Genomic DNA, 22,737 nt, shown 5'->3' on the forward strand with positions numbered 1-22,737 from the left:
GATTCAATGTAAACCCGGATAACAAATTATTAAAGAAATAATATCCTTACTTTGAATGGTAGCTACAGATCAATAAAAAAAACACTAGAAAAACAACAAGAATTGTGTTTTCATTAAAAACACAACTCTGGTAGTACCAATAGTGTTAAAACGCATTACAAAATGAAGAAAAATGTTTTAATATTATTTACGAAAAATTCATGCAAATCTGATTTTTTTGTGTTATAAAATATATTTTTTTTATAAAATAATATTGGCAACAAACATTTAAAATATTTTTGTACTTTAAAATAACGTAAAAATTATGCTTAACTCATTTAAAATATGAATATTTAAAAATTTGACGTAAAACTATTTTGTTATTCATCAAATATCAATCTTTAAAAAATTTACTTTAAAATACTTATTTTTTTGTTGAAAAGTACCGTAAAAATTATTTGCATTTCATTAAAAAATATGTTCTTTCAAAATTTGTAAATCAAATCTCCAATTTGGCTTTGAAAAATCATTTTCTACTTACAAATAACGTAAAAATACTTTGTAAGACATTTTAAATTTTAGCCATTCAAAATTTTATTTTAAAATCTATTTCAGCAGCACCGCATTTTTCTACGCTTTCATTTGACACCTCAATCATTAAAATCGGTTAAGAAATGCCTGAGTTATGCATAAATGCCTGCAGCTGCACGGAAACACGTGTGCGTGCGTATGTGCATGCACGCAAAATTTTTCGCAGCCACCTGCTGGGCGCTTCTGTGTGCCTGGTGAAATGGGGTGTGTTGATTTGTCATGAAAATTTTAATTTGCCCGCGCGCAGTGGCGCTTTTGTGTTGCATGCTTTCAGGCGTTTGGGTATAGGGCGGCTCAGCTTAAATGAAATTTATGTATGAGGTTTGTGTATTGGCTAAATGTAATGTGTGCAGGGTGACTCACATGAAATGAAATCGGTTGCGCGGACACCTGCTGTGCACTTATGCGCGCCTGGTGCAAATCCTGGCGCCACATATGAAAATTAAAATTTTCGCGTGCGTTCACAGTGGTGGCGAAAAAAAATGGAAGGGTGGCAAAAAATGGATAAATGCAGTGGTACTTACGCCAATTTTATTTTGCCAATAAAAAAATGAATAAAATTCGGTTTTATAGCTTTATTTATTTATTTCTTTTAATTAAATATTTTATATTTTCGTTTATTAAATATACAGAACTTAGCTTGACTGTTACTATTATGGTTACAATACTTAATGTGCTAAAGTTTTATACTTTAATTTTCTACACTTATTGTAGCATTTATAAAATTATAGTGGAGTAATTTTAATTTGTAATTAAAAAAATACTTAAATCAGCTGATCATCACGATTTGTTTGCTAACAATTGTACGTAGCTGTGCAGTTGTATTTATAAATAACTATGAATTGTGTAATTTTTTATTTATTTACAAAATATCCATTTTAATAGAAAATTTAGTTGCGTGTGCTGCAAAAATGTGGGTAAATGTAGCTTAGCACATGTTTTGAATTATTTACACGCTTTGTTTGCATATTTTGTGTAAATTAAGTCGTTTTGGTTTCGGGTATGCGATTGATAGTCCTTAGGCCTTATGTTACTTTAATTTTTTATTTGCTTTACGTATTTAACTCAGCACTCCTTGTTAGACAATTAATTTTACAGTTTGGAAACAATATTACAAATGAATTTATATGCGTTTTGCTGGCCAAAAATTTAATTTTCTTCGTGAATCAGCTAATATCCACATTTCTAAACGTCAAATGAAAAATTACGCACACCACATACTATATAATTTAGTTACGGCTACAAGTAACAAATTTAACGCGAGCACACAAGGAAAATTACGCGCGCTTCCAACTTTCAAATTTCGTTTGCTTTTTTTGTTATTTTTCGCTTAAAACTTTCGATAAACACTACGTTCAATCAATTTGTCTTCACTACCCTCTTGTTAATATTTAAAGTCTATTGTGTATTGTTACATACGAACACCAACAAAAGCGGTGGAATCCACTCGCAAAACGAGTACCTTTTAATGGCGCAACCGCCATTTGCACAGCCTGTTTAATATGGCCGCCCGTTTGTGGTGTTGCCATAATATGAAGGTCGTTCCGGCAGCTTGGGTGGTGCATTCGGCACAGGACGACTGTAGGGAAAAAAATTTAAGGCACAGAAAAGTTAGAAAAGTAAATAAAATTTTATTAAAAAAAATACAAAAATAATGTAGCATAAATAAAGAGAGTGAAGTATAAATAGAGTGCAGTTAAATATTAGTTATAGAGTTCCTGCGTAACACAAACATAACTTTTGTATATATTTTTATTATATTTATAAAATTCAGCGTACACTCACCTTGGCGTATGCGGAATATACAGTGATTGTAGTGAAAGCGTGAAAGGTTAGATAAATAGAGAGAAAATGCCCAGCACCAAAAGCAGATAAGTGGATTCTCTACACACTAAATTGGCAAGCGCAATTTTTAAATTTCATTTCAATTAAATAAAATGTATGTTTTGGCATCGCAACGAATGATTTAGAATGTAGTGATGATTTGTGATTTATGTATTTATGACCTGCAAAAGGTCTTAACCGCTACGAGCAAATTAATAGCAATAGATCAAGAAAATATTACTTTCTTGCACCACGATTGCGTATGTAGAACCTATTGGAACTCCGAAGTAAATGGAAAAAATTAAGACAATGCGCTTAGTTTTAGCAAACAGCTGATCATATTTTCACTTTTCAACTGTATGATGCCATATTTATGGGTACACTATATCAAAAAAAAAAAAAATTAACAAAATTTGTATTTAATATAATATATATTTTATTTATAACATTTCCTTGCGTAATTCACTGCTGTTTCTTTTATAATGCGTTATAGTACCATATACGGTGTTTTCTTGTTTTCTAATGCAAACCTTACTTGCATTGAAAGTTGTGTATATTTATTTATTTTTCTTAGGGGGCTACTATGGTGAAGCCCAACAATTTTACACTCAAAAAAATTTATTTTAGTTATACATACATAGATATCAAATACATATTTAAATGCTTGTGGATTATGTATTGTTTGAGTGAAATTGTAAAGGAGTAAGGAATGTAATGGATTTTTAGCGTTAATCCGTCAACGGACAGATGTCGCGTTGTCAAAAGGTTTTTTACTGGTGTATGGATAAAAGAAGAGCCGATAACGTAAGTAGCAGTGAGAAAATGGCAAATAATAGATTTGGAATAAGTAAGACCTGTCAAAATAATGACGTAATTGCTGTTTACGTCAAAATTTACAAAATTTGAACTACAGTTTAATACTCAACTTGCGAAATTATGACTGTTAAGGCAGCAAAAAATTATACTAAACTGATTTTCATATGCGCACATTTGCGTCAAAGCACTTTCACAAAAATATTAATTGCGTGAAAATAATATTGTACAATCTGTAAGAATTTTTTACTTTTAGCTGCCGTTTGACGCCAATAAAAATTGCAATTAATTTTTCCTTTGCATAATTTATATTTCTATGAATTATACAAAATCCGTCAAAATAGTGACGTAAAGCAGCTGATTATTATATTAGCGTATAATTTCAAAAGAAAATTTTACTAAATTTGAATCAGAAAAATATTGTTTGTTAGAATATATCGACTTTTAGTTGTCATTGAACGACAATAATAAATTGCAATAAATTTTTTTATAATAAGAATTTTTACATTGAAATTGTCAAAATACTGACATTAAAAAAAATTAAATTATATCCAAAAAATGGTTTGAATTTTTTTGGCAGGCGTGTCTCAAATATGTCAAAATTGCTAACGGTACAAATAGCAGGTAATTTTGTTTTCTTACTTCCGCGTTTACTTGCATATATTTTTATTATTATTTTATTTTACTCTTATAAAGGAATTTCAGCTCAAAATGTATATTATTTTATTTAGCAGCACTATTGCATGCTCAGCGTTAATTTAATTTTCAAAAGTGTTTGACTCCATTTCATCAACATTATTGCTGCATAGTATGTATGCAAGTATATTTTAAAAATAATAATAATTCTTTTGCACATTTCTCTGAATTTTATTAACAGTACTACTAAATTTCTTTATGCAAACGTTTTTTAAATGTTTTTACGCAGCAATTTTGCAAATTTTTTATATTAAATGTTAATTTTTATGTTTTGTTCGTTTCATACTTTTATTTTTTTATTATATACTTTTTATTTTATATTATTTTTTTATATTTAATTTTGCTTTTTTTTATGTTTTCTTCGGTCCCCACAGAATATGTTGCCCGTTCGTGCATCTTTCGATTAAGTTCTCTATTCTACGTCGTACACTTGTAAGTAAGAACACCAAAAACAGCTAAGGCATATTATTGGCATTTTCTTAAAAACAGTATGTCACCTAAAACTTCCAACACAGTTATCGATTAATGCCCCCCACCGCAAGTTATTTTTTATGTAATGTAGTGGCATATTTTGTTTTAATATGTGTAGGGTATATGAGGTGAGCACTTAGTTAACTATACATATGTATGTATTTTTATACTTTTTTATGATAAATGCGCTGCATATTTTTAGTTTTTAATATCAAAGATCAGAGTAAATTTTTTCTACACTCAAAAAAATAACACACTAGATATATGCAGAGCAGTAATTACTTGAAAATGCCAAGATATATAGAAATTTGTAATACATATATAATATTATAATATATAGATAATGCACGAAGTTTATCAGTAGTTTTTTTTTTGTATTGCTGTCTACAATTTTACTTCGTAAAACTTTAATTTTTCTAAACTAACCGCCAATTATGCACAAGTCTCAAAAGCTCTGCTACTTTCTATTCCTACAGCTTTATTTCCGCGTATATAGTTCTACAGCTTTTTTGAAACTATATTTTAACTTTACTTGAAATCTGCGAAAATAAAAGTAATCGATATTTTTTTATCATCTCTCGTGTTCCAACAAGTGCTTAAATTTTTTTGAAAATTTTCTCCTTGTAGCAGACTAATATTTTTACTGCATTTAAAAGTTTGCTTCTTATTCTAGTAGTCAAGTTAATTTGCGTTGTATATACTTTGTATCTTACCGTTATTTTCTAGTTAGGTTAAGCATGTTTGTTTCAATTTTTATTTTTTGCAAGAATTCATTTTAATGCGCTGTTTGTTTGTAAATATGCCTCATTTATCATTTCTAAAACTTCAATCGCCTAGAATTATTTTTTTTTTCAGTGTTAACATCATTAAAAACTTTGGGCAATATATTAAAAATCATCCTAAACTTGATAATTATTTTGGAAATTTAATAAAAAAATAGGGTTGTCATCAATTTTGTTTAAAACACAAATTAAAAAAATATAATTAAATTAAGAAATACAGTTTGCAATAACAATAAATAAAAAACAATTATAAAATAATTTGTATTAAAAAATTTAAATCTATTAAAGAGCTAAGTCGTTAAAATAGTTGTGCTGACGGTAAAAAACGAGTGTAGAAATGCTGTGAAAATATTTTAAAGAAAAATTGCTAAGTTGACATTATTCCTAGATTGTGTACTGACATAACCTAAAAATTACCTATATATTCAAATATACTTTCCAAATCATATGATTTTAAATGATAAAATACACAAATAAAAATAAAAAGATTTAAATATTTTTTCTTCAGCCTTTTAGACAATCTAACCTCACTTTGTTCACGCAAGCGCAATGAAAAAAACTTATGTATATTTATTTATATTTTTGTATACTGTTTCAATTAACTTTATTATAAGCAACTATTTTAATTCATACATACAATACAAGCTTTTGCCTTGTTGTTGTTATTGTGTACTTTTTTAATTGAAATATGCAATAATTATCAACAATCAAAAGCAATGCAGCAGAAACTGCTTTTAAATACTTTGAGAAATAGCAGTTAATTGGTAACTAAATACTAATACCGTTATGGAGTTGTTACAAAAACAACTTAAGTTGCATACGCAAGGTTGCATTTTTTTTACAACATTTAAATTCAAACTTTTTTCTTCATAAATCCTTTTGTAGTTCACATGTTAAGTGCGTATGCATTAAAAGAGCAGTGAATAATTAGGTATATTTATATTTTTTATAGTACATATGTATAATATTATTTGCATTATTTACTACATTAACACACAAATAGCAACAACGAATTTTTAATTCAATTACTTATGTACTTAAATTTTATATTAATTGTAAATTTATTTTTCATTATTTTCTTAGTTTTTCTTTCCTCTTTTTTGTTTTTGTTTCAATTTTATTATGTATACTTAACGCATTTTCTTTAATTCCCTAAATAATTGTTTATATAATATACATATGTATGTACGTATTTAATTAATTTTGTATATTCATTGTATGTATGTAAATATGTATTTAAGTCTGCCGGTTTGTCGAAGAGTAATAATTTATCGAAAGTTTAAAGATCAGAGAAACGTCAAAAAATTACAAAAAAAATCTTAATTTATTTAATAAAAAGAAAAAAATAAAATAAAATTAAATAATAAAAAAAAAAATAAAAATATATATAATAAAATTAAGAATAATAAAAAAAATTAAAATATAAAGACCAAAAAATAGCGAATAAAATAAGTTAGAAATTTTTTTTTAATATGTCATCAAATAAAAAATAAAAGAGAAAAAATTTTAAATATGCAACCACAGAATAAAAATAAATTTAAAATTTTTAGCTTGTCCAAAAATTAAAAAAAAATGAAACGTAAAACAAAATAAATTAAAATCAGAAACTTTATCCATAAATAAATATTTCATAAAAAATTAAAAATTGAAAATAAAATAAAATAAATGTAATCAATATATGTACATATATGCAGCACTAAGAGAACTTAACTATTTCAAAACGTTTTAAAATAATATGGTTAATTTCTCAAATGTTTTTCCAAAAATTGTGTTTTTTTTTTTGAAATTTCCTTCCTGTAAAATTTTTTAACGTCTTTTTTACGAAATGTAGTAAAAAAAATGTATGAAATTTGCGATGAATTTTGAATTAAATAAATGAACAAGATCATATGTATGTGCATGTAAAACTTACTGCTAACTCAAGGAAAGCATGACATGTAAACTTAAAACAATTTAAAAATTAAAAGCAAAGAATCGAGTAATCAAAGAACATAACAAACACATAAGCAAAGTTATTAAAACTGAGTAATAATTAAAAAATGTGCGTGACTAAAACTAATGAAATTCGAAAACAAAAACAACAACACATACACAACAAAGGCGTAACGCAGTAAATACTGTGGTATGTGTGTATGTATGTGAGTGTATTTGTTTCTTTGTGTAGAAATTTGTTTAATACAATAATATTTTTTATTATTTTAGTTGGTTGTTTTGTTGCAGCGATTAGTAACCAAAGCTTAGCATTTCTTATTTCAATCTCGCAAGACAAATGTAAAATTTGTTTTTGAAATTTTATTTTTAAGTTTCTTTTTTCAATTCTTTACTTGAAGCGTGTCGCAAAAACGTTCGAAAGTTCATTCACGGCTGCCTGGCCCACGACCTGGTTCACCTGTCCCTGCATACTCGCCGGTATGTAACGGTTTGCTCCAGATTGTTGCGTAATTGCGCCGCCAACCGCTCCGGTGACACGACTTTAAAGGACAAGAGTTGCCAGTTGGCAAAAAAAGAGTTGTTGATTTTCATTTTTTTCTTTTGTTGTTTGATATGTAGAGAATTTGTTGGTGTTTTCGTGTGTTTTGTATTTTTTTCATTGTTATACAAACGTTAAATGGACAAACGACAAAAATGCGAAAATAAAAAATGTTTTGTAACGAGTATCGGTTGTAGAAAATACATTTATCGGAACGTTTGAAACCCCTTTTTAACTAAACTTCTATAAGCGAAATTTTTTCGTAGAAATATGATTAACTTAATTAATTTAAATTTAACAAACAAATTTAAGAATCATAATTTCAAACAATGATTGCAACATAAATTTTAAATTTTTAAAAACTAAAATTTTATATAATATATATAAATATTAAAAAAAAGAATAACGACAATCATTAAATAAAAAAATATATCATATATAATAATAATAATTATAATAATAAAATGGTGAAAAATTTTGGATTTAGGTTTGTAAAAAAAAATATTTAAAAATATAGGTTACAATGCAAATTTTGATAAAAAAAAGTAGTCGAATTATTTTTCCATTGTATTATGAGTGTAATTATTTTTTTTAGCAAATTATTAAAGAAACGTAAAAATTTTATAACAAAAAGAGCAATACCTAAATAAAAATTAATAAAATAAAATATTTATTACTATAAAAATAGCCTGAGTTGGATAACAAAAAAAACTTTGAAAACATAAACACTTGATTTAAAAACTATAACACATAAATTAGTCACAACAGAGTGAATATGAAATGAACATACAAACATACAAAAAGCGCAATAAAATAAAAGCTTGGTATGGAAATATGTAATGTTTGAAAAAACTAGAGAACAAAAAAAAAAATAATAATATAGTAAATAAAAAAAACGCGAAAAAAACTTCTGGGTCAAAAAACCGTTTCGGAAAACAGCTTTATACAACACTGAATGCATCTACCTCACCTCCACTCATGCTCTGAGCTGAGTTAAAAGCCACAAGTCACTATTAAAAAAATATATATATAATATTGACACATTTTTTATGCGTTTGTTAAAGTTTTTTTATATATAAAAAATCAATAACACAAATTTTTAACTAGAAAATATGTTTCTCACGCAAATTTTAAAATCTGAAATATCTTAAAATGATTCCAAGCTGGTTTTTTTATATGTATTAAGGCATTCGTACCGTTCAAAAAAAAAAAATTACTTAAAACCATTATTCGTGTTTTTTGTAATTAACTTTTATTGCATATTTTCATTACAATCAATAACAACAATATGCCTAGAAATAATGGCAAACATTTTAGTGATTATTTAAATATATGTATATGTATATGCAGTTGATTTGCTATTTTTAACATTGTAATTTTATATTTACTTTTATTTTTACTTGTATTTTATTTATTTTTCGTTTATTTATATTTTTATTAAATATTGAAGTTTCTTTGCTATTTTTTATATTTTTAGGTTTTCAATAAGCGTTGAATTGTTTCTGCGATTTTACAAAACAACTCATATGAAAATTTTGTGTTTTTCAATATTTTTTAAATATTTTTTTTAATAGTTTCTTAATATTTTTTTATTTATTTATTTGTTTTTTCTTTTTGCAATAACGCGCTAATCTTACACTAATTTTATATATGCATTTGTATATGTTTACTTTGCTTGTTTGCGTTTAATTTGCTGCTGCAAGTTTTCAAAAACTATAAATTTGGATGATACAGCTTATAAATTTTTTTCTAATGGCAAGAAACAGATTGGTTTGTGGTTTATATATTATATAATATTTTGTTATTTACTTTTTTAATAGATATTTTTTCTTCATTATTGCCATATTTTGCATGGAATGTTTACATTGAGATGCCGGTAGATATTTGTTTGCTTATATAATTTCTTCTAATTAATTAGAGTTATATGTAATGGTAGAAGGATAGGTATTTGTAAACGCATATGGGCTAGAGTGCGATTATGTAGTTGATTTAGCGACGACTGTTAAAAAAAACAAGCACCCAAGGTTGCGATGTGAGATAGGGGGCGCGCGAATTGTTTATATTTAATTATATTTTAGTTTAATTATTTTGTTATTAATTTATTATAAATATTGTTTTTTACATTTTTTATATAATTTTTATTAAAAATTGCATATTTTTTTTTTTTACATTTTATTTTATTATTATTATTTTTTGTTTAATTTTATTATTAATTATAAAGTTTAAATTTATTATTAACATTAATTAAATTTTTTTATGATTTATTTTTTTTATTTAGTATTAATATATTTTTTTGTGATTTAAATATACAAAATGACCACAAATAGTATGAGAGCATGAAAGCATAAAAGCATTTGAGTCAGAGAATTTGTTATTCAAATTGTTATATATGAATTATTGTGGATTGTGTAGAAAAGAGACAAATTATGTTTTTTGGAATTGGTTGCATTTATGGTGTTAGCAAGTATTGCAGACACACACAGTTTTGTGTACAAAAAGTAAGCGAGCATTTGGGGAGAAAGGAAGAAAAGAGACAAAAATATTTTGGTTTATTGTAAATTTTTTTCAAATATGAAAATATTGTGAAAACTCTATATACAACTTTAACCAAATGATCATGGACAAAAACAATAGTTAGTAGAAATTATTTATGAAAACTATGAAATTAATGAGACATATGTATGTATATACATAAATATGTATTAGTGAAAATCATACGTCAACAAATGAGTATTAATATAATGAAATTGATGAAACATTTCTTAAATTATGCTTCCTTTTGCAAATTAAATTACATTTAATAACCTAACTTAACCTTTATACCAAAAATTAATAGACCCCAAATATATATCATTACTGAAAACACAGTATTTTAATGTAAAGATTTTCTGAATACATTTGGTAAGCTTAGTATATATTGGGTTGTCAAAAAAGTCTTGCGGTATTTTCGCTAGTTGGCGCTGAAAGCGCGTAGTTCTAGTTTTATTCGTCGCATCGGGTCCTGCTATACCTTTTTGGAAAGCTCATTTCACGCGCTAACACGTGTTTGATTGATTGTCGTTTCTTTTAAGTCGTTCGTGAGTTATAGCGTCGCAAACATGGAGCAAAATAAAGAGAAAATCCGGCATATTTTACAGTACTACTACGTTAAAGGCAAAAATGAATCTCAAGCCGCCAATAAAATTTGTGCAGTTTGTGGACCCGATACAGTTTCCACTTCCACCGCACAACGATGGTTTCAACGTTTTCGTTCTGGTGTAGAGGTGGCCGAAGATGCGCCACGCTCCGGAAAGCCTGTCGTCGAAAATTGTGATAAAATCGCTGAATTGGTCGAAAGAGACCGGCATAGTAGTCATCAAACCGTTATAAACCATTTTAAGTAGCTTGGAGTCACTAAGAAGCTCGATGTATGGGTGCCACACGAATCGATTCAATAAAAATACCGCAAGACTTTTTTGAAAACCCAATATATTAAGTCACTGTCGCGCCGCGATGTAATGTAGTTTAACAGTCACATGGTGATTTTGCGGGAAGCTGGCTGCCAGTTGGCGCTATAAAAGAAACGCAGGCACCGTGCCTGGCCAGTGCTTCGCTGACTGTCGCGCCGCGATGTCATGTAGTTTAACAGTCACATGGTGATTTCGCGAGAAGCTGGCTGCCAGTTGGCGCTATAAAAGAAACGCAGGCACCGTGCCTGGCCAGTGCTTCGCTGACTGTCGCGCCGCGATGTCATGTAGTCTAACAGTCAAATGGTGATTTCGCTGGAAGCTGGCTTCCAGTTGGCACTATAAAAGAAACGCAGGCACCGTGCTTGGCCAGTGCTTAGGTCTCTGTCGTGCCGCGATGAAATGTAGGTTAACAGTCGCGAGGTGATTTAAAATATATAAATGATTTAAAAAATATAAAAAAATTTCATATGAATTTCGTTATCGATAAAAATCGAATAAAAAATATTTATTTGAAAAAGTTAATTATTGCAATCGACAAAAAAGTTATGGATAAAAGTTGTTTATAAAAAAGTATCGAGGAAAGGTTATTATAAAATATTATCAGTAAAAGTTATTGATAAAAATCTATCAATAAAAGCTATTGATAAAAAATGATCTTTATTGTATAATATGGTCTAAGCGTATATTTCAAATCTATCGATACCAATGATATATACATACATCCCTTATTCAGAAAATTTGTACCTTTTACCAAATGATCTAATACTCGTATCCAATACTGTGTTAGTTTATATTTTCCTGATCATGAAAATGCAGTGATTAGTCACGTAACTAAAAAATCTTCAGTAAACCCTATATATGTATGTAGTTCGAGAGGTGCCCTTAATATAGGTTTAAAAATTATAATTCTTTGAACAACGGTAAGTAGTTTGTACATTTTTTAATCCTATTAAGAGTGCAGGCGTGTGTTTATAAGCAAAAAAGAGGTCCCAACCGTCGATAAATTAATAATTTCATAAATTACGTGTACTAAATATTGTATTAAGAAGCTAATAAATTGTATGAAGCCCAATTTTTTTTTTAATATTTTTGAAAAAAAACTGATTTTTTTGATTTTACACAATACTTGTTGAATATTTTTCTTTGAAAACGATAAACAACATACAAGATGTTACTAACAGAAAAAAACTCAAGCAAAACTTAAAATATTAAACATATGTATGTTTGTAAAGCTACTTAAAAGAATAAAAATGCAACAAAATCATCTGTACTTACGAAGGTAATAGTGGTGGTGGCAGAGCGCCGCCAGGACGACCGCCTGGCAATGGTGGTGCACCGCCGCCTGGGCGATTGGGGATCGCTGGTGCTGGGCGCCCTGAGGCGGGTGGTGGTGGTGGGCCGCGTCCACCGGCACTGCCTAATGAGCCCTGTAAGTAAGAAAAAGAAAAAATTTAGTTAAATACAAGTTTACATTTTTTTTATAAAATGGGTTATAAAAAAAGATTGTGTGAACTGCGAATTTACAATTTGTATGCAAAATGCAGGATAAATTGTGCAATATACCTAGAAGAGGTGCACATAAGCATGAAAAAATCTCATCAAGAATAAAATTAAGTCTCAAAGTTATTCGTTATCGAAAAAACATAGAAAAAAATAATTTCAAAAAAGTGGTAAATATAAACAGTAACTATTAGAAGCCTTCATATTTGTTTTAATTTGTTGTATATTTATGTTTTACCTGTGATGTAGGTGCAGGTTTGCGTGGACCACCAGGACTGGGTGGTGAGAGACGTGGATTATCCAAACCGCTAGGCAACCAATCATTTTTGACAGGTGGTGGTAGCGGTGAGGAAACTGTGGCCATGGAAACATCACCTGCAAAAAAATGTTTAGAATAAAGGTATTAATACATTATATTTTTTCAATAATAAATATGTTTTTATATAAGGACAGGTTATAAATACATATTGGAGCGATGTTAAAATATGCCAATTGAAATTTTTAGAATAATTGATAATATATGACTTAAGACAACGCAATTAAATGTTTCGTAATCTAGTTTAACGGTCAAGGTTGTTTATCACAGATACGATATGTAGCCGTCATCCCGTGAATTTTCAAATACTAAATATAATGAAATTAAAGCTCTTAAACTGCTATAGCTCTTACCAATAATCCTAAGCGATTCCTTGCAGGCGTGGTACATACGTAACATCTCTTCACGTTTTGTAGCTGATTCCGCCGATTCTTCCATCATTTGTGCCTAAAAATGAGAATTCCAGTTGTGAGTAAGTTTAACCACATTTTTATACATTTATTAAAAACCGAAACAAAACGCATTTACTCACCTGATCACCTGTGGCATACAAGTGCGCCAACAGTTCGCCGTTAATGAAATCTTTTGTATTGTTAATTATTAACATCATTATAGCTTTGGGTACCATATCACGTGTGGTCTTTGTGACAATCTTCATGTATGAGTCAACCAAATTGCGTATGGTCTCCACTTGGCGCTCCAGTTGAGGATCCGATGCGCTCTCTTCGCTGGCGGACTGTTGTTATATGCAGCGCATATCGGTAACATTGGGGGTGAACAAATTGTGTTGGTGATTTATGGTGATGAACGCAAAGTTGTTGTAATTTGTGTGTAAACAAGTGTGGATGTGAGAGAGAGAGTAGTGAGTGTGTGTGCGTATGTGCAGCAGCAGCAAAGGTAGCAGCGGCAGCGGAAGCATTACACATACGGTTTTTTTTTTACATTTTATATTATGAATTGTTGTACAATTCAATTGAGTAGTTTTAGTAGTTTTTTATATTTATTTTTATAAATTTAAATATATAGGAAAAGGGAAAGAAAAAAAGAAAAAAATGGATATGTACAAATTTTCTTTTTCACAAATCAATAAGAAATCATAAATATAATAATTATAGCGTAAGTAATCCCATTACAACAAATTTCCATTAGAGAGTTTCTCATTCAATGTGTTAGTAGTAGTAGTAAACAGTCGGAAAAAAGTAATAAAAAATAGGTAAATAGAAAATAGCATATAAATTCATATAGGATAAGTATTGAATATCAAGCACTTCCAAAAAACTCAAGCGTCAAATAAAATCTCAGAGATATTCCAAGGAAATGTGATCACAAGATATGCACAGTTAAAAATTTGAATTTTTTGTTGAGCAAATAGATATTAATTAGAATGAATGAAGTAATCGATTATTTTATTTATCGCTTTTGAATTATATAGTCAATACACTCAAAGAAAAAAAATATTTTATAGAATTAACCATCGATTAAATGCTCAGAAAATTGTGTTTGAATAAAATACGAAAAAAGGATTCCCAACAACATCAATATTTAAAATTTTTAGAGCAAAGATGGAGATTCAATCAAAGAATTAGCAATATTTCGTTAGAGTGTAGGGCTATTCATATAAATTTAATGAAATTAATTATCGATTAAAGTTATCGACATGGTTTGACGTAATTGTAGACATAGAGCAATTTAACGACGCAAAATAATGATAATGCAATAAAATTACATAAATGTTAGTATTAGGTGAATATTATAAATTATAAATCCGAAAATTATAAAATCAAATGCACATTTAGTCGACTGTAAGCGTTTACTAATCAACCAATTTTGAATTACAAATCAATTTCTCTTTCGACCACGACTATTATAAAAATATGAAAACTAAAAATTCACCCAATAAGTATCATATATAGAAATATTACACGAAAATATTGTTTTTACTACAAAGAATTAAAACAAATAAAAATAATCATAAATAGACAGTATAATATTCTTTTATGATACTTGTTGGACGAAATATATGTATATTTAAAATAGTGATATCAAAAAAAGGTGTAGTGTATGGAATATTTTATGCTCGACAGGTGATTGGTTGACACTTGTCAAATATTGACATTTATTAGCACTATCCAGTGTCAATTAATAGCAATTAGTGAAAGCAAACAATTAATTATTAAAACCAACTGTACTATACCTTTTATCGACACACCTTACAGTAATGTAATAATGAGTTAGTATTTACTTATGTATATAGTGGGTGTTTTTGTACTATGTGTTTTCCGTGTATTTTGTAAAATTTTATTAAAAATTAACTTTAAGCTTCTATCTTTTAGAGGACAGACTACTGATGTTTCAGAAAAAAGTCCTAATCGTCGAAGGGTTAAACAAAAAACTCCAATTTTTGTAAAGACGCACTGAATGAAAATTGTTAGTTTTTTAACGGATCACAATCAGCGAAGAAAGAAAATAGAAAAAAAATTGTTTTCGAATAGTAAAGGATTGAGTAAATTAAGCAATCATATATCGACATAGAGATATATAGATATCTACTATTTAATTAATGGTTAAACAAATGTTTTCGAAAATTTAAGAATAAACAATTATTTGTCTTAACACTTTCGACATCATTTATGAATTAAAGAATAATTATTTTGTGATCAAAAAATCGATAGTAATTAATCGGTGCATATATTGCAAAATTCTGGAAAATCATTTAATAATTATATTGTAATTTTAAAATTTATGGCAATAAAATGTTTATGTAGTAAGAATGAGTTTTATTTAACTGTTTGTGATAAATGGTACTTGAGGTTGCTTGTTTTTCTTTGTTTCAGTGGAGGTATTCCAAATGAGATGGCGAGATGATTTGAACAAAAATATTTAAAAAGCCGTAAATGGTGCAGTTGTAGGTGGTAAAAATTTAGTAAATCACTGAGATTTCATTGAACGAAATGTAGAAAACGAACATATAACGTATAACAAATAAACGTATAACAATAAACAAGAAATTAACTGTAAACTATTCGAATTAATTAATCTGAGAACTATGCATAAAAGAAGTAGGACGCACACATATTCAAAAATCAATATTTCTTTATCGATTTTGTAGTGTAGAGATTGTTTAAATATGTATGCGCCCATATTGCGTGATATTAACAGCCGCCGGGCCATTATGCAAACATTTCCAGCAGATATCTTTAAATCATGTTCATAAAAATATTAACTAAAATTTACTTTTTTCAAACTATAAAAAAATTAAATTAAAAATATTACAATTATTAATAAAAAATCAACAAAACTAAAAATTATTTAAATAAAATATGTATAAGGGAAATTAATAAAAATATATTCATTGAGATTTTTTTTATTATGATATAGTTAATAACAATATTAACGAAAGTTAATTTAATTAATAAAATTTAATTAAAATCTGTGTGTATTATCAAATATTGATAACTGAATAATAATCTGCTGAATTCATCTGCATTTACCTCGGTTGCTGTTCCAATAATTATTTAATTCAAAGCAATAAAAATTTTCCAAAAAAAAGTTTATAAAACAAATTAGCAGCAATAACAAGAAATAAAACGGTTTATCGAACAATATATATAAACAGGGTGGTTAGTTTGTATTCGCATTTGCTCCACACATACGCATAACAAACAAAATGAACAATAAAAAATTAACGGTTAATTAAAAAAATAATACGCAACAAAAAATTTATTTGATTGATTTGGCAAACATACGTTTTTCGTTTTCTGTAGTACATATTTCATATTTTTTACACATTTTTTTCATTTAAGTATCGTATAAAAATAGATTTGGAAAAAATAAGAAAAAACACGAATTAAAAGTGTACGTGGAGTTCTGCTTTTATAATAAATTGACTGGCTATTGAACTTAAATAATTATTTTTAAAATAAAATAAAACAATAATACATAAATATAAAAAATTAGGAACAGAAAAAAGTATAAATTAATTTGAAAAATTATAAAATAAACATATTTATTTATACAAAAAAAAAACAATACACCATAACTTAAGTGTCAAAGCACCATACAACCAATTTACCAAATTAATGAAATTAAAATTATTTTTGTTAATTTTGTTTTGCTTTTTTACAAAAGTTTTTTTTTTGTTCCTGTTGTTAAAAACCATTACTTCCATACATTATATAATGTTACGGAGTACCAATAATATGCAAAATAAATACCAAAAGTTTATGAATTAAGTGAAACAAACCTCTTGTCCTTCCTGCTATGGAGTAAAATTCGATAAAACAGAGAAATATACGAAAGTTTGCGTTACAAAAGTAGTTTGGATTGTTGATTTCTTATAATTTTTTTAATAATTATTATTTACTTTATTTACGTAGCTTAATGTGTAACTCTCTGTGCGTGTGTGGGTTAGTAATTTCAATTTAGTGACATACATTATAATAGCGTAAAGGAGATAGAAGGACGAGGTTGAGGTTAGGGTTCTGGTTTGAGAGCATATAAATTACAATAAAAACTTATTTTTTTATGTATATTAGAAAAAATAAATCCGAATAAAAATTGGATTCAAAAATTGTTTGTTCATAGGACTTGGATTGATTTGAAGCTTAAGCCTCTGTTTAGAGAAAATATAACGACAAGATTGAAAAAAATAGATGGGCAAGTGTTCATAAAGTCGACTTGTACAGCATTATTTAATAAGCAACATTGACGGTAGCGAGCTGAGTAAGTTTTCAACTGTTACTGTTTAGAAAAAATACAAATACAAAGTTTTCAATCTTAAAAAATAAAATGCAGTACTGTTTTAAGACTTTTAAAAGGAAACTGGCTGCAAATAGATTAAATAAATGTATAATTGCTTGCAATATTCGACATAAATTAATATTTTTAATTTTCATAGCCAAATTGAAATTTAACTTTAAACCTTAAAAAATTGCAAAACACTTTTAAGATTTTTTAATTAAATTAACCAGGCACCAAAAAAACGTATAATGGTGAATGAAATTTTTTTATAAATTAATACTGTTATTTTTCATAGCATAGAAGAAAATTGTATGGTAAAAGCAAAATTTAACAATTTTGTTCTCTTTAATTAAAAAAAAATTGTTTATTTTTATTTAAAATTATCAATTTTTTTCTTTTTTTTTAATAAAAAAATAATAATAATATTATTTTATTAAATATTAAATATATAAGAAGTTGTTGAATTGATTCCAATAAATATACATAAAGATGTTGTTGAAGTTGAAAACTTGCCCGCTGCTCTAAATGTGAACAGGCCACAATTACTATACATAGTATAACATATTCTATATACTAAATGTACATAACACAAAATTTCGCATATACATACGTACATATGTGTAGCACATATGCATATACTATGCATACCTACATGAAATTACACAAAAATATTTATTTTCAATATGCAAAACAACTTACCTCATCGCCATTCTCCTGTGCCACTTGCTTCTCGGGATATACGCCGGCGCGTAGGAATGAAGCCTTCCACGATTCCACATCCTCAACGGTCTCACAGGACAGCTCGAGTTGTTTGTAGTCCTAAATGCAGGAAAAGTGGCAGAAAAATTAAATATTTATTAGTAAACTTATAGAATTGTAATTGAAAACATGAAAAGCAAATTAAAGCAAACTAAATTTCAATGAGCAACAGGAGTGGAGTATACAAGAAATTAAAAATATATAAGAAAACTTATAAATTTTGTACGCAGGAAGTCAGGTTCGGTGAGTAAGAAACAAAGAAAAAAAATTCATTAAAATTGGTGTTTCAAAAATAAATGGAAATAACGTTTAGCAAGTGGCTACTTACGAAGAGCTAATGCGACTATTTATAAATATATATTAAAACAAATTTTCATTTAAAATATGCAACAGTTGACAAAAGCATAGTTTTCAAGACCACTATTGCTAAATTATTTTTTTTTTTTACTGAACGCATTGAAAATCATGCCATGTCCTGGCATATTGCAAATGAAAATTTGTTGCTGGGAAAAATGTTGATAAAAACATAGTAATTTTTATCAAATACAAAAAAATTTAAACGCCATTACCAAACAGATTGTTGCCACACAGGGTTGCAAATATTATTTTATATCGTTTAATTTTTCTTTCGCTTACGCGCAACGCGCTATTCAATTGAAATAAACCAGTCAGGAGCGCACACTTACATAATAGTACATTTGTATGCATGTACCAAATATAACGAAAACCAAATTTAAATAACGGGTACAAAAGAGTATTGTGTGTGTGTAAAAGAGAGGCATACATACATTCAGTAATACATAACATTATAAGGGGACAGGTAAATTAAAGAAATTATTAGATAGTAAATTGTATGCAACGCAATTGTTTAGAAAATATTTAAATTATTGGGGTAAGTAATACAAATATTCTTCGTAATACGCTACACACCACAGATGAAAAGAGAAAAGGGTGAATAAAATATTTTTAAATTAATGGTAAATTTATCAAATAAAATTAATGTGTTAAATGTAAGAAAAATATTAAAGAAAAAAATTTTCAAAATATATAAAAAAAATTAAGAAAATTAATTAAAAAATTAAACTAAAATTAAAATAATAAGAAAAGAAAAATTGTAAAAAAAAAAATATATGCATATTTTTGTATATTTAATTATAAATAAAACTGCAAACAAAAAATTTTCTGTAACAATTGATTAAAATAATTATTACACAAAAAATTATATTAAAATAATCTCATAAATGATATATAACTTAAAACATTAAAAAAAAAATTAAACTGTTATTTGCAAGTTATATATTATTGTTATTGTTTGAATATTATTATTTTTTTATTACTTTCATAAATATTTCGCTATAAAAAAATCTACTTTTTTTGAATCCAGATTATTATTTATTTTTAAAAATATGTAATTATTGTTATAACTAAAAATATTTAAATCAATTTAAATTTTTAAAAACAATTTTATAAAAATTTAAAAAAATTGATGTGACTTAAGAAATATTATTTTCTTTGTCATCATTATTACTTTTAAATTTTTTGTTTTCTCATTATATATGTATATCATTAAATAATTTTGTTATAAAATTAAAATAAAAAATAAATATAAATAAATACGTCAATATTACTACATCTTTAATAAGCGTGGTGTGCAGCGAAAAACGTATTCAATTGAAAAAAAAAACGGTTTTTATAAATAAACCGTGGGGCAATACTTTACATTTCTTCTATGAAAGCAAACGTTTCAAAATAAAACTGTAAAACACCATGCGACATTGAGCTAAAGCGCGGCTTTAATTTCTCTTGTTCTTGTTTACTGTTTTTTTACAAGTTTTGTTGCTGTTTTTTGTTGCATTTTCTGTTACTGTTGCTGTTACTGTTTTCTATTTTGAATTTTGTACGTGGTCTTTGGTGGTTAAACGTTGTAAAATTTTTTTGTACTTTACAAAAATTACTAACCTTATAAACATTACGTCCATCTGGACTGAATAAAGCAAATGTGACACGTCTTGACATTGACATGAAGCCCTGTTCAATATCGCGTAATTTCAAACCATCCAACGGCAACATAAATTTCTTCTCCTTCTCATCCTCATCCTTGTACCAGGAAATACTCTCCGATGTCAGTACAAACCAATAGGGACGCGAACCGCCTGCAATGTTGTGTTGTTGTTTTTTGAAGTGTAGGAAAACAAAATTTTTCGTGTTGCAAGTTTGTGGTGGTGAGTGGTAGAATGTAGCAAGTGATGGACGGAAGGTGGCAGGTGTTTGTAAGTATTAAGTTTCATTTTTGTTTTTAATTTGTGAGTGTTTAAGAGTATCAATTTCCATTTGCCCGAGAAACAGAGGTGTATTGGTTTTGGCGTGCAGTCATATTAGAGGTGTTGCAATTATGTTGTTGTACAGTTGACAGTTTTTAATAAATTTTTTTATTCGAATATTTTTTTTTGTTAAATATAAAGATGAGAAGCATAAGAAGAATTGGCGAATAAACAGCAATTGTACGATGAAGAGATGCAGATATAGCAATAAGACGTGCATGGAATGAGACAAAAAAGAAGAAAATTTCGAAAAAATGATTATTAACATTTTAGTTGGTTTTCATTTATAGAAATTTTATGAGCATGTAAAATGGACAACTCTATACAATTATAAACTATAGTAATTTACAATATACATACGTAAAATTTTGTGAGACCTAAGCTATACTAAATTAACCTAAGTATATAATATGAAGTATTTTAATTAGCTAAATATACTATTTACAAATAAAATAATTTAAAAATATTTATATTACTATTTACATATTTACATGAAAATTAGTCGAAAGCAAGTTTAAAAACAGAAATGGTTTACCGACGAAAGTCAACTCAAAAACGCATTATTCCCTGCAGAAAATTAAAAAAAAAGATGGGTGAAGCGAATGGACAAAATAAAATAGTAGCTAAGTAATAAGGAGAGAAAGGTAGATATTTTGAGAGATGAAGCCAGAAGTATATACAATAGATAATACGCGAGAATAGAGAGAAAAGTACAGAGAGTTGTTGAAGAATTATAGATAACAAAAATTATAGATGACAAAAAATTTAGGCTTAACTAATGTAAAGTGAAAAAAAAATTGTTTCAAAAAAAATAGTCATACTAGATTTTTGTTTGAATTAATATATACATATGTATGTATATCTATTTTACCTAAAAATAGATTATTTTGTAAGAAAATCTATTTATGGTTATGTAATAAAGGGCAAGACAATTAACTTCAGTAGTATCGAAGCCCTTCACATAGCATACAACAAGGGTATTCTTGATTTTGATCGCTGAATGCTCTGGTAATCCAACCTAAAAAAAATTGGTTCAAAGTTTATACAATTGCTTTAATATCCGCCTTGGACCTATGTTTCGTAAATATGTTTATCAAATAAAAGAGTTTTTCGAACAAGAGCTCTATTATGATTTTCAGTTTGTATGTCAGCTATATGATGTAGTGGTCCGAACTGAGAAATTTGTACGGTTGGCTTGGCCAAATTTCGTGAAAATATTTTGTAGGATACTAAAAACGAGGACGAGCTATATCCTGAGATTCCTCTTAACAACGGAACAGCTTCTTTAGAAAAAAAAAATTTACAAACTTCGTGACAAACTTAATATACCCCATTCAGGGTATAAAAACTGCATATGTTTAACGTTAATTTATTATGAATGACTTTTTTATAAGTTTTTGGAAACTTATTTCAGTTATTTTTTTATAAAAAGAGTTCTTAAAACAGATGTAGGTTAAAAAATCCGCATTTATATTTTTAAACTTGCCAAAAGCTCATTTATTCGGATATTAATTTAATTTGTGTACAACAAGAGCACTTAAAACAAAGTAACTATACATCTGTGCTAGTAAAAATATTAAAACTTATGCGCATGCGCAACCAATAAAAAGGAATATCAAAGCCAGTGGTGCCTTGTGTGCGTTTAAACGTTGATTAATATTATTATACCCGTATTAATTATAAATTATATAGATTCATAAAATTTCGCTTTATATAAACATAAAATTTTATATATTAATAACAGTAAAAACGCAAACACAATACTAGTGACAACATTTGTTTTATTTAGTACACATAAATCGAGAACAAATTACAAGAGGAGAAGAAACAGTTGCAACGGAAAATGCAATTATTAAAATTAAATTCTTGTAGAAAACTTTTAAAAATATATCGAGCATTATACGAACCAAGAATTTGTGGCAAAAATCGCTTCAATGCTACAAAAATGAATAAAGAAAATCATAAACATAGGAGTAGGAGAGACAGATAATTAAAATAAACATAGAAAACTAAATACATAAATTAA

At 27.4% G+C, this 22,737-nt stretch overlaps 1 protein-coding gene across 7 annotated transcripts in view; it reads right to left on the minus strand.

Moving 5' to 3' along the window:
* Nucleotides 1-1,130: 1,130 nt before the first annotated feature.
* Nucleotides 1,131-22,737, minus strand: part of LOC105232069 (dynamin) — a 41,118-nt gene continuing 19,511 nt past the window's right edge. For 4 of the 7 annotated variants that reach the window (XM_029552817.2, XM_029552818.2, XM_029552816.2 and 1 more), the window contains exons 9-15: nucleotides 20,350-20,543; nucleotides 18,331-18,450; nucleotides 13,424-13,627; nucleotides 13,245-13,338; nucleotides 12,814-12,950; nucleotides 12,351-12,502; nucleotides 1,131-2,149 (exon numbers count right to left, since the gene is read on the minus strand). In XM_029552817.2, coding sequence (XP_029408677.1) covers nucleotides 2,068-2,149; nucleotides 12,351-12,502; nucleotides 12,814-12,950; nucleotides 13,245-13,338; nucleotides 13,424-13,627; nucleotides 18,331-18,450; nucleotides 20,350-20,543 — 983 coding nt within the window. In that variant the 3' untranslated portion in view covers nucleotides 1,131-2,067. Of the gene's footprint in view, nucleotides 2,150-7,480; nucleotides 7,628-9,007; nucleotides 9,626-12,350; nucleotides 12,503-12,813; nucleotides 12,951-13,244; nucleotides 13,339-13,423; nucleotides 13,628-17,134; nucleotides 17,150-18,330; nucleotides 18,451-20,349; nucleotides 20,544-22,737 lie in introns of those variants that run through there. The other 3 variants (XM_049455385.1, XM_029552815.2, XM_029552820.2) reach the window with 3 other exon arrangements.

Source organism: Bactrocera dorsalis, chromosome 4 (genome assembly GCF_023373825.1).
Source record: "Bactrocera dorsalis isolate Fly_Bdor chromosome 4, ASM2337382v1, whole genome shotgun sequence".
Classification (NCBI taxonomy): Eukaryota; Metazoa; Arthropoda; class Insecta; order Diptera; family Tephritidae; genus Bactrocera; species Bactrocera dorsalis.